This window comes from Rutidosis leptorrhynchoides, unplaced genomic scaffold (genome assembly GCF_046630445.1).
Source record: "Rutidosis leptorrhynchoides isolate AG116_Rl617_1_P2 unplaced genomic scaffold, CSIRO_AGI_Rlap_v1 contig133, whole genome shotgun sequence".
Taxonomy (NCBI): domain Eukaryota; kingdom Viridiplantae; phylum Streptophyta; class Magnoliopsida; order Asterales; family Asteraceae; genus Rutidosis; species Rutidosis leptorrhynchoides.
In genome coordinates, this window is record NW_027266386.1 from 76,063 (window position 1) to 89,811 (window position 13,749).

At 33.1% G+C, this 13,749-nt stretch overlaps 1 protein-coding gene across 1 annotated transcript; it reads right to left on the reverse strand.

The window, feature by feature from the left end:
* Positions 1–5,388: 5,388 nt before the first annotated feature.
* LOC139881239 (mechanosensitive ion channel protein 10-like) lies at positions 5,389–10,739 on the reverse strand. Its single transcript, XM_071865746.1, has 6 exons — positions 9,854–10,739; positions 9,347–9,689; positions 7,101–7,224; positions 6,547–6,840; positions 5,765–5,967; positions 5,389–5,659 (listed from the first exon to the last, which is right to left on the reverse strand). Exons 1-6 carry the CDS (start codon positions 10,737–10,739, stop codon positions 5,389–5,391), a joined length of 2,121 nt encoding a protein of 706 aa, XP_071721847.1.
* Positions 10,740–13,749: the final 3,010 nt, after the last annotated feature.

Sequence of the window (13,749 nt, forward strand, 5' to 3'; positions counted from 1 at the left end):
TTGAGACCCGAAATAGTGAGGTTGTGGACTAGCTCCAAAGTGCTGGTGATTTTGTGGTGATGCTTGACTAGGATTGGTAGAATTTTGCTGAAGGTGATTTTGTCTCCAAATGTTTGATTGCTGCTGGTTAGAGTAATAAAGTTTCTTCCCTGAATTTTTGTTAGCATAATTTGTTGTGACAGGAAAAGCAGAATCGTCACTGGCTTTCTCCTCTGCTTCAAAAGCCAAAAGTTTTTCATGAAGATCGTCGAAGGAGATGCCAGTGTCCCTGCCACAAACTCGACGAACAACTTCAGCATAAGAAGCATCAAGACCCTTTAGTATTTGTGCTGTAATGTCTTCAGGATCCATTGGATACTTTATTTGTGCAAGTGCATCCATTTTGACTCGAATAGAATTCATGTATTTGTGACAGATAGGGTTCCTTTCTTCAGGAGGTCAAGTTGAGCTTTAATTTGAAGCATTCTTGCACGAGAGGCCTTGCCGTAGGTATTGAACAGAATGTCCCATGCTTCTTTGGAGGTGGTGGATGTGGCGATGAATGGTATGATGTTTGGGGAGAGTGAGGCAATGATGGTGTTTAGAATCATCTAGTCTTGTCTAAACCAGGCTTCACGAGCTGCATTAGAACTTGAATCAGTGTCTGGGGTTGTGGGACATGGCTTTGTTCCATCAACGATGCCAACAAGATCGTAGGCGCCAAAGAGACTAAGGAATTGTAGTTTCCATGACAGATAATTGGAGGAAGTGAGTTTGAGTGGGGCTTGGGCGGCAGCATTGAGGGTGATGAGCGGGGTTGTGGTGTCATTAGACATGGTGCTGGAAAAAAAATGGAAGGATCGAGATTAGACGTTAGTCTTTAATGCTCAGATACCATAATACAGTAGGAATTTGATTGGAAATTTCTGTGTAATATTATTGAAACAAGTTGCAGTACTTATACTAAATTACAATAGTGAATTGAAAGTGAAAGACATCTATACCGTAGGCCCTGCTCCCGACCGCCTCGATCCGATCGAAAGCGGCGCCTGCTTTACTTATTTTGACTTTACATTAATCATTCTTTAAAAGATAACTTAAAATATAACTTAACTTTCGTTATTCATAACGTCGAATCTTTGTGAAAATATTATAATACATATTCAGTCTTAGCGGAAATTAAAGTACAATAATGTTTGAAAGATCACCATAATTATAAAGATATACGGAGAGGAGTCCTAATGCCGCATAGCCCGCCTTATGCTATCGTCGCTAGTTCTTGCTTGGTAAACTCTAATCAACTTGAAGAGAAAGAAAATATATTTTCAAAAACGTAAGCTATATTGCTTAGTGAGGTTTTATTGAAAACATTTCCTTAAAATATCCCTTTTGAAAATCTTTGAGTTCATAAACATTATAAAACACTTTAAGGAAATCTTTAAATTCATAAACATTAGAAATCACTTTGTCATTATAATTTCTCGAAAATATCTGTAATAATAATTCCTCGATATCAATTATAGAAACTCATAAATCCTCGAGAACATCTGTGGAAATTCTATCGAACCCTTTCTGTGAAAAACATTAGGAACTACAAACAGGAGCTACTTGCTATAGTATCCTAATAACCTCGACATCCGTAACCATGGCGTAAATAAACTGTCGTACCCTCTGATCAGGCCGTAACCATGGGGTTGCAAGGACCAAGTACTCTGTGGGCGGATTCGGTCGCCACAAAGTCGACCGAACCCTCTGTGATGAAAACATTTTTATTTGGGTTCGTATTCTATGCTACGTATAACTTGCTTAAAACCTCGTCGGTAAGAATAATTAGAAACCTCGCTTTTACATCGTTGAAAGTTCTCTTCAGTTTTCTAAAGTATAATACATAACTACGCCGTATATTTTTAAATAACTCATAAACCTTGATATAATCATAAATTACGGCATAATAATATATATTTCATAAAACATTAACATATTTTTCATAATGAAAAAAAAAGCAACACTCACAGTCGTTGAAGTCGTGAATTACGTGTACGCCCTCCTTAAATGACTTGGGCGATTCTGTCTGAAATCGATACTAACGTTAATATCTATCGAATTCTACATAATAAAGTAGTTCATAACTTTCAAAGGTTTGATATTAAATCGTTGTTAGATAAGTCGTCTTGTCTCGTTCTGCATGAATCCCCGATTTAATGACGTCGATAAATTATTAATCGAATTCCCTAATTAATGACGTTGATAAATTAATACATGAACTTCGTACATCTTTACGTGTTAAAATTTTCCTACACGATTTAATTAATTAATCACTATCGGAAGATATTTATTTAACAAATACATGTTTATAAATTATCAACTTATATTTTATGGTAAATAACATTTCCAAAATTTATAAATATTTAACTTATTTCTCTCATAAAGCATTTATTTATATCATTACTATATATCTTAAAATCATTTCCTTATTTTAATTAAATACTTGTATAATACAAAAATACTTTTAAATTTTTCATAATATTCCAAATAACCTAAAATAATATTCTGCCATTTTATAAATTAATAAATCACTTTAAATAATTTTGAAAATACTTGATTTTATTCATATTATCCTTATTAACTCAGAATTTCAAATAAAATAATTATGTTTTCCAAAAATTCCGAAATTTACATATTTCGTTCAAACTAATTTTTATGACTTACTGTAAAAATTTCATAATTTTTGGATAAGTAAAAATGATTTTATTAGCTTCGGAAAATAAATATATTACTTAAATATATAAAATTAGGTTCGGATTAGTCAAATGACCATAAAGGACGTTTGACTTTATTCTGACGCGTTGGTATACTTGTAAATAATTAAAAAACGTAAGGTTATAACTGACACTTAACTAGGTTCGGCTATGTAAAAGACACTTATATCCCTAGACTTATTATTTGACCGAAAAAAATCAGTTAACATTTTCATAAATATTTTAAATAGCCAAGAATATAATGGTAATTTAAAAAAATAACAATTATATATTACATTTCCTTCTCTTCTTCTTCCTCACTTCGACACCGACTCTCTCTCTCACTCTCTCGTCTCCGATTGAACTCGACGGCGGTGACGCCTTGTCCGGCGTCGTCGAGCTTCAACCCATATACCGATCGACTCGATTTAACGCAAGGAACAAGATTCTCAGGTTAGTTTTTGCTAATTCTCCTCCGTTTTCATGAAATTACGATTTTTAGAACTTAGTGTTCGTCGGAAAATTTTGGGGCTTTTCTCTAATGTTCATGTATGTTAAACTACATCTTCTCCTGATCATTTTTATGTAAAAATCACTATCAAAAACGTCTTAATTTGGCCTTAATTTGATTTCAAAGTTTCGGGTCTTACCGAGTTTGGCTGAATTCCAATGTTTCTGGTTTTGGTTGGCTTTGAAACGGGTTTAGGACGACTGATTGGAGCTTGTTTTGACCGGAAACAGTGAACTCGGTGGTGACTCAGCGATGACTCGGTGGCGACTCACCCTTCTCCGGCCATCACGTTTCGTCGGCGTTGTCTCAAAAAGGTCCGTCGGTGTCTTTGGAAACTTTTGGGCAGACAACTCGAAGAAAATCGGTTGACTCAGTTCCGACGCCAATACAACTCGGTCTCGACTCAGTTGGTAAATGGTCTCCGATCGGTAAGCCTCTTTGACCGAAAATGTTCCTCTCCGTCTCTAGTTTACTATATATGGATTTGATAAAATTCTGGGATTTCGATTCTTCTGGCAGTGTAATGAATTGAACTATATCGTGTAATTAAACTGCTTAATTTCCGTAGCTTGTTACGGAGACAATTGATTTGGGATTTTCTGTGTAAATGGACTGTATTGTCACTTGAAACTTGGCTGCCGGCTGGGATTTTTTTTTTTTTTTAAACTGGTTTGGGTTAAGATGTTTGGCTGACTGCCTGCACTATTTGTCTGTGTTGAATGCTGCTTGCTGGTTGTTTGAGAGTGTCTAAGTTAGTTTAGAATGTAGAGATTTGTCTGCTGATAAGTCCTTCATAGAATATGGTGGTTTGCATGTATATTAATGGGTTTTAGGAGGCTGTCAGCTCACTGAAATGTGGCTGGCATGCAGGCAGCTTGCAATGACTCATTGATTACAGTATTTGATTGTCTTCCAAGTGTATTTAGTAGTGCTTACTGATTTTGTTGTGCTTTGTGCAGGATATTTGATCAAAAAGAGTTGTATTTCCCATGGTTTGGCAGCTGATTTTGACAGTTTTAGTGGGCTGCCCAAGGCTGATTATTCAAGCTGGCCGGCTGGACATATTGTAGTGTAGGCATGCATATTTAATTTATAATATTCAGGATATGTAGCATTAGGCTAGTGTATGTATAGGATTCAATTATATCTTGGTATTGTATGTCACAAATTAGTATACAAACCTCTTTGTAAAATTTTCATATTAATGTAACTTAGAATTTATATTATAATTGTATCGTTTTCCTTGTACAATTTCCTTAACATTGAATTATTTATTTAACGTATATATATTAATTATTATAGCATAATTTAATCGATCTATTCGTTGAAATGAAAATTTTTGTTCGTAAAATAAACACGTGCGTCTAAATCATTATTTTATTAAACTATCGCCACGTCGACAATAAATTACACGCCGATCTAAGCTCGATTTAACGAGTCGTTACATATATTGTTTACATTTCTATTCTATGTGTTTTTGTAACTAACAGATATTTAACTTTTGTAATGCATATCAGGTAGCATATTACACATGGGCTTCAAACAAGTGTAATGGGCGTCAAACAACACCAAAGCCCAAGGAGAATGAGCTCTGCCAATGGAATGAACGGGATTAACAGAATGAGCTCTGTCATTTATTACCCACCACGAGTTCTTTTAGCACTCCAAATCTGACGAAAAATATTATCTCTCTCTTAGGATATCAATATGAACCATCCCTTAAACGAGGATATCATATCAAAAATATCGCGATAATTAATATTTCGATTTTTCTAATCAGTGCGACATTGCACTCGGTAAGCATTAAATATTCTTCATTATTTAATAAAAAATTGTAAATATTTACGAAAAAATAAAAAGTTTAACACAATTTTTAGAAACATTATATATTATGTGTAGTTATATATAGATAAATTTTATAATTTTTTTATAATATTGTGTTTTATTAAATACTTATCCTGTGCAATATTGCACTGGTTAGAAAAATAGTTATTTTTAGGTTTCTACCGTTACAACATTATGACCAACATAATTTTTAAATATTATACAGAAAAACGTTATCATTGAGTAAACAATTGACAAAGCCTCCACACGCTACAACAATATTAATATGTTAATCCACGTCTCCCACACGACATTATTAATATACCAATTAATAAGCTAGATAAGCTTTCCATATTCAGCGGACTCATTGTTGATACGAGTAAGATGGATCTCTTGTGGAAGAAGATGATACTTAATATCGAGATCATCGAATATTTTCTTCAGTTCCAGAATGAGCTCTGATATCCTACCACTCCTCTCCCCATAATTTTGATGGTTAATTGTATGTTGCACACACAATGCCATTGTCAACTTGTCGACTTGGTCAAAACCCTTCACCATCACTGAATGCTTTGGGCTCCAATACTTTGGTTTGCTCTCGATATATCTGTATCAATGAAATAAATACGTACTGATCAGTAATTTGTATTTGATTTATTTAACTAACAGAACAATATATTTAGATCAATATTGGATTAATTTAATTACTTACATATGTATTGCTTTCTTTAATGCCACAATTGTCTCCAAAGATGTTGAACTATCAATCGTGAAGCTAACCGCATCACCCATTTCTGGACTTCGGTAGAAGTTGCTAATAGGCTTTGTAAGTAAAACTGCATTTGGGTAATATATTTTCTCCATATCGTATCGAAGAAAAACTGTTGTCAATATGTTCATTTCTTCTACAATCATCTGTGATCAATGATTTAAAATATTTGTAAATACAATTAATACAAATTAATAGAGCACGCATATTCTTTTTAAACTAAAAGAATTAAAATAAATCAATAGGATATGCATATAGTACTTATACATATATTTATCAGTACAAGTCAAAGCCCAATCCATAATACAAGTGAGAGTCCCATCCATGATATGTAAATTGATCGTATAAATAATTAATAATTGTATTAAAAATTTAAATTTTTGATAAATATTAGACTAAAAGATAAATAAAATATTATTTATTTACACATTTTAATTAGTAATATATAACAAAATAATTAAAATTATTTTGAATTACTTTTTAGAATTATAATCATGTTGGAATCGTATTTTTATTTTTTATTTATAAAAAATAGAATAAAAAATTATTAAACGTGTATCAAATTTTGGTTTAATAATAAAATTTATAATTAAAATAATATAATTAATTATTTTTATTTATCTATAAGATTATGTCGTTAGTTGCAAGCGATAATAAACCTGATTGAAAAATGCCATTTTCAATTCCCTTAAATTTAGTGAACATATGAAAGTATATATACTTACTTGAACACCGTCAATAACACAACGATCGCCAATATCGAAAGGGTGCATGACAAATATAAAGATGATCGACTCGAATATCATCTTGCAAGTGTTTTGGAACATGAAACCGGCTAGAACAAGCTGTGTTATGACAAAAGCTATGACTTTTGAGGTAGCCAACTCCATCACCAATAAAAACACTACTGCTATTAACACTATCACCACTGAGCTTGCCAACTTGTGAAGCTGTTGCACTGCTGTTTTCGTATCATTCAATGAGTGTGCCAATGCTTTCCTTTCCACATATGCACGTACCTATACATGTATGCATACATGTTGTTACAATTTACAAGCAATTCTTTGTTCATTAATGGCAACTTTTTAATTATTCTAGGTTAGGTATTATAGTTTGGATAATTAATCCCCCCAACTAATTGATTATCAGTCAATCTGATCAAAAGTAAACATTTTTTTTGATATTATCAAAAGTAAACTGACACATGGGTAATGAATGCGATTAATGGATCAATTCCCATTTCATCTCAAGCATATGATAACTAACAGAGAAAGCTTACCACCCAATTTCGAAATGAAGACTTTGTAATCCTTCCAGTTTCAAGGGCGCCTTCAAAGAGTGGGAATATAGTTTGTACCTCAACCCTGTTTAGGAATTTCAGCAAATCTTCCTCCTCAATGTTCCTTATTATAAATTCAGTAAAATTATTAGCAATGTTACTATCTTATTTTAAGTCATGAAAAAGTTACAAGTAAATGTAAACAAAGTGTCCCAAATTAATTAATTGTCAATTTTTAACGTAAAAAATATATATATTATAAGACAGAGATATACAATACTTTGCTTTATAAAATGCAGGACCGCACATGATCATGGTACTTCGATTGTGGATGATATTATACGAAAAATACTGGGTGGGGTTTAAATTTGCACAAGACTAACAAAAGTAAGGTAGGAACCACATGACATAGTAATTAAAAGGTTCAACATCGATCTTCATAGTCATATATATAGGCCATCAATTCATAGTTCGAAATAACGGACCACTTGCGCACAAATATTGACTCCATCATATCATATAAGCTGGCTACCAACAATCGCGGTCCTATAATATATATATATATATATAAATGATCACGTGTGATTTAAAATTCTAGGAAATTGACTGATCGAGGATCGAGCTACCAAAAAGAGATTCTCATGTGCATGGCACTCCGAAAAAAATTTTATTCTTACAAAATCTTATAAAAAAGTTTTTTATAGGACAATCTAGTTATTATTATTCAAATAAGTTATATATATTTATGAATGTAATTATTTACATATAAAATAATATAAAATGATATGTAGAATTTTGTATATAAAATTTTATAAAAATAACATTATTCTAGCACTGTTGGCGTGGTCAATTTTTTTACCTATGTACTATTACAAAGTACTTAAATTTCCAAATCCCCCCACTACGTGTGGTTAGAACCCGCGACCTCTCTTCAGAGATGGTGTTGTGCTTATATTATTAGGTTATGTCTTGATTTTAGAGTTAGAATAAGATTAATTAGATTGATTGTTTGGAAAGAAAAATTGAAAGTAAAATAAAGTTAATAGAAAATTAATGGTGTGTTGAAGTCTATTTGAAAACTATAGGTTTTAAAAATTTCCGATTTGGAGTGTTGAGAAGTTATTCAATATAATTGTATATATAACCATCATTTACTCTATTTTTTATCCAAACATAACAAAAAGTTTTATTCTACTTTCCATTATTTTATTCTATTCTACCGTACTTTATAAAATTTGAGATACGTAAATCTAAACAAACTGTTAAACTTACCTGGCTGTAACTCGTCGTGCTTGGTAAATTTCAGATAATTCTCATTCATGATCTGTTAGATCCTCGATAGCTAGCCATCGAAGACATTGGCAAGGAGCACTCACAAAACCATGATAATTTGTGTCGAGGCGCATGACACTATCACTAATGCGGACTCAACTCATGATCGCTTTTGTACGTACAACCTAGAAATTTCATTTGATCACGTGGGCACTCATATGTCTATGCACAATATTCGTATCCACTATATATATTTTCCGTTTCTTTCTCGATTGCTTATTCAGGCCACTACCTAGTGCTTTGTCCATTATTTTCTTTCTATGATTGAACAATAGGAAAATGACAGCACCTAGAATAACTTTGTACGAACACTATAACCTGAATTATACTATTAGAAAGACAAAAGGATATATATGATGCATGGAAATTGACTAACAATTACATCACATTATACAGTTAATAACTAAAAGACCAAATAATTTGAAATTTTATTGGTTTAACCTAAATAACACCCGCCAATAAAAATTTATGTTACACTACACCCGAACCTTTAGCAACTTCAGCCGGAATTGATCGGCATATCTCATTTTGTACATGAAGCCTACTTTATTTTATTTAGCCTCTTATTATCTGATAACCTGTTTTCGAATTTGGTTTTAGTACTTTTAGACTTTTGATTTGTAATTCGCCTATGTAGTCGGATTGTGGACGATGTTTTTCAATAACATCTACAGTTTTACTAATTTAGAGGGCTAAGGGTTTCATTCGGAATTATTGATTAATTGACATGACTAGACTCAGGCAACTTAATTACTAATAATAATTTCTTTCTCTATAAATAAAACAACGAAAAATGCTAGCTTTGATAAAATTAAAAGTTTGGAAAGTTTATTAATTAAAGAGTGATCCGTCTCAAAATACATATGAAAAGCATCATGTATTTTGAGAGAGGTAGTAATAAAGAATTTACGTACTTGGCACCGGGTTTGGCAACATTCTTGAAGATCCGTTGAGCGGAGCTTCTTGCTTCCATCTCACTTGTGATATCAGAGCCAGCCTTGCTAAAATCATCTACATTCTTGGAAATAGTCGAAAGTCCTGATGACCTAATGTAGTTTACAAGCCTTTTCACACTCCAAGCTGAAGTTGGCCTCTTCATGCTTAGTTTCTTCAACTCCTCCATATTGATTCTCCTCGACCCATACTTCTTTGATTTGTAAAGATTCTTTCCTTCTTTCCAACTCGCTGGCAATGATTTCGATCCTTTCATTATTTCATGGTTTTGTTTCATTTGTTGCATCTCATCCATTGGAGGTCCTGCGATCGAGATGAAAAGTACACAATATATAATCAACTATAATTCATTGCCTTAAAATTAACACAAAGCGTAATTTTACGTATACAAGATTGATATAGTGAATGAAAAAAGTCTAATTAATTAATATGTGTGATTCTCCAAATATCAAATAAAGTTATCATACCAGATAGCGCATCCATGATATAGTAATGAAAAACGCTCTCTTTCATTCTATCGAAGTAAGTAGCAACGTGGAAAGAGGAAGCCAACATTTTCACCAACACAATCTTGATAAGCCAAATTGTTGCACCAATAAGAATTGCTACTAAAGCTTGAAAAATCTTCCTAATCAATATGTTCTTCTTATGGAGTTTGGGGTTGAACATGCAAGCCCATGCAAGAAGAACCAAGCTTAACCACACACAATTTTGGATGCTCTTTCTAACTCCATAGACAAAGTATAGAACTTTCTCTCTAAGCATAAAGTTCCTTTCTATGAAGAACACAATTAAGCACATCAACCAACCAGAAACTAAGCGGCCGCAAAATGTGACTAGAACCATCAAGCACCATTTCCAGGTTGCTATTCCCCACTTAACATTTTGCTTCAATGATTCTACGGTTAAGGAAAGGGTTAAGCATGTCATTATGAGAATGAACAAAATCCATTCGGTCAAGAGCCTCCAATTGAGTTTTTTCTTCTTCTTTCGGTACTTTTTCGCTCCATTCTCGTCAAAATCGTAATATTCTTCAAGGTCTTCATCCCAATCATCATCTTCATCATCATCGTCGTCTGAGGAAGGGGTTCCCTGCGTTTGCGTCAAGGGATCGACATCGTCCGACTCTGAGATGGTTTTGTAGCCATTATTTTGTGGAGGATAGTTGTACTCTACGAATCGAGCTTTTGGTTTGGAGAAAGTAAGTCGGGTTAAGGTTTTTTTCCGGCTAGGATTAGGAGTTGTGGACTTCTGGTTTTCGGCAACGTGTTGGTTCTTCGCTTCAGAATCCATTTCCCGACCATTAGAGTTGCTTTTGTCTACGAATAGAACCACATGATCAGAAGACTCCATGTTTCTTTCACTTCTCTTGCTTAAGCCTAGCTAGGCCTTTATATATAGTTGAATATTTATATACAGTACCACCTTTCTCTTAGTGGCAGGATAAGAATAATTAAAACCAATATGTGTTCTTCAGATGATTAAGACAATGTGATGACATTACATGATGTCCATATTTGGTCGCTAATTTTCACATTTTAATACATCTAGAGCATTTGCAAAATTAAAACTTATGGATGAAAATTGACGTTTGTCAAATCTTTGTTAGAGACCCACCAAGGATTTTGCAATAGATAGTATTTGCATTTAACACAGATGAAAAAGACGATACAGTTGGTTCCACAAACCACGCACACCTAATTCATTTTGTGGCAAAAGAGAAGTTCATGCCCTTTACGAAAGAAAGAAAAAGTTTTGGAGCCTTCAATTGGAAACATATATCCATGAATATAGGCCAAATTCCACTCCCTTTGCACTTCACATTTCTAATACCACACAGGTCTACAAAATAAAAGTAAAAAATATGCATATGCATGGCTATTCATTTGAGAAACTTGGAAATAACTTTTCTAATCCTAAAACTAAGACAAATTTCGTATAAATCCGGGATGGACCATTATCCTGGACGGTCGAAATTCTAAATCATAAGAGTAATATTTTATCAGATGATCGAAATTCAGCCATTTATACCTATTTTAGAGGATTAGGATTTTAATCTAGAGATTATCGTCAATTGACGCAACAAGATTCGGTCACTAATTTTTATTATTATCGCCATCTCAAAATATTAGGTACATTCATATGAACATGTATTTAGTGAAAAATCTTAACTAAATACATGTTCATACAGTGACGAAGCTACATTGAAGAATGGATTTTCAAATGAACACCCAAAAGTTTGAAGAAAAAATATTTTCTATATTAAATATATGATTTGTATATTAATGAAAATTAATAAAGTATAAAAATTTAATGGTGGTATAAAAAATTTCGAACACCCAAAATTGTATATTAATGAAAGTTAATAGAATGTAAAATTAAAAAATTGTGACACCCAAAATTTTTACTCTAACTTCGTCCTGCGGCCATCTGTATAACCCTCCTACTCCCAACTCCGCTCATTCCTATTAAGCCTGCATTTTGGCTGCAAGCATAGAGTAGAGATCTTATTTACCATATCAAATACTAGTAGTGTAACGATCCGATTTTACAACTTTGAAAATCGCACTATTGACATAGACGTGTAGTAGCGAATCTGATTTTTTTTCGAACTTTGTCATGCGTGCTAACGATAGTTACGTGTAAATAATCACATGATTAAAGCTATACGTATTCGATTCATCACGTAGTCAACGTGTATTTGATTCTGTATTTTAAATGAGTCGGAAAACTTTTTATTAAATCAAGTTAACAATTAAATTAAGTCACGTAGCAGTTTCGAGATCTAAGTGTCTAGCGAATTATTTTTCGATCATCGGTATATAATGTTTACTATTTATTTCCTACGTCGAATATCGAGTATTGGACCTAAAATAACAGATAAAAATACATGTGCATGAGACGGAAAGTGATTAATCAATTTTTTCTTCCCGACATAAACCTACTCAACTACCAATTTTTCTTCTACAATAATTCATCCCACCACTGACACTTTCATGTTATAATCATCCCTCTGCTCACATTTTCACAGACAATTTCACAGTCCAAACAAAACTCATTTCACAGCCAAATTCACAACAAAGATTCAAGCAACAAATTTAATAGTCAATTCAATTGTCTAATTATCCAATTCAGTCCACGATTACAACTCAACGAGTAGGTATTCCAATTACATGTCATTACAAGCTAATTATATGAAAAAAATCAAATCGATTCAGTCGAATTTCTTACTGTCCAAAAATCAAAATTTATCAGAATTGCACGAAACTACAATATATTGTAGAGGAGACGACGAGGAGCATGGAACTAGAATCAATTGTCCGATCCGACGTCGTTTGGACACTGAGTCACGACCGAGTCACGACCGAGTCGTGACAAAGTCGGCCGAGTTTACTCCGAGTTCGAGTTCCAGGAGACTCCATGGATGTCGATGATCCTTTCCCAGCCAACGACGTCGCGAGAATTGGTTATCGACATCTTCAAAGGTAAAATTCGGCCACCTATAGCTATCAAAACACATCGATTTTAGCATTAAAACACTCCTAATCAATAATAGAATAACATATTGGAAGATTAGAGCTTGATTTGAACTTTTGTAAAATCGAACCGTATCCCTAAAATCACGATTAAGAGATAACTAAGCCATGTCAGGAAAAACTAACCTCATTTTCACGTTCACGGCGTCGAGAGGAGTCGATAGGTAGGTGGTTTGGGTCTGATCGTTGGCGGAAATGGCGACGGCGTGTTGAAGCAGAGCGTGTCGTGGCAGAGGAGAGAGAATCGCATTTTACGCGAGGAAAAAAGAAGACTGAAATGAACCGAACCGAACCGGTTCGGTCTGATTCTTATAATATGATTTCATGTTTAAATGACTATTTTGCCCCTCAATTTTTAAAATATTTATAGAATAACCAACACGTCAGAAAATAGTCCAAGGATATAAGTGCCATTTCACGTTCAAAGCAAATCAATTCGGTTTAGTGCAGAATCAGTCTCCCAACCCTGAATGATTTTAAATTATATAATTGGTCAATTAATAAATTTAAGTAATAATCTGTTTTAAATAAATGAGTAAAAATAATAATAAATTATTATGGATTAACCAGTAACATTATTGATTTTATTAAATATTTTTCATATAGGAAAATATTTTCAATGAAATAGTTGTCTCAAAAATTAAATTTAAAAATGATTAATCGATAAAATACCGTTGTAGAATTCGAGAGCGACTGTTTTAGTACGAGTAATGTTTATGCGAAGTATTTAACTAGATGATTGATTAATTTCAATAATTCTAACAGGTCGTTAGACTTGGTTGACGTAAAATCGCGCTTACAATTATTTCGAGGTGATTTATTTTTCA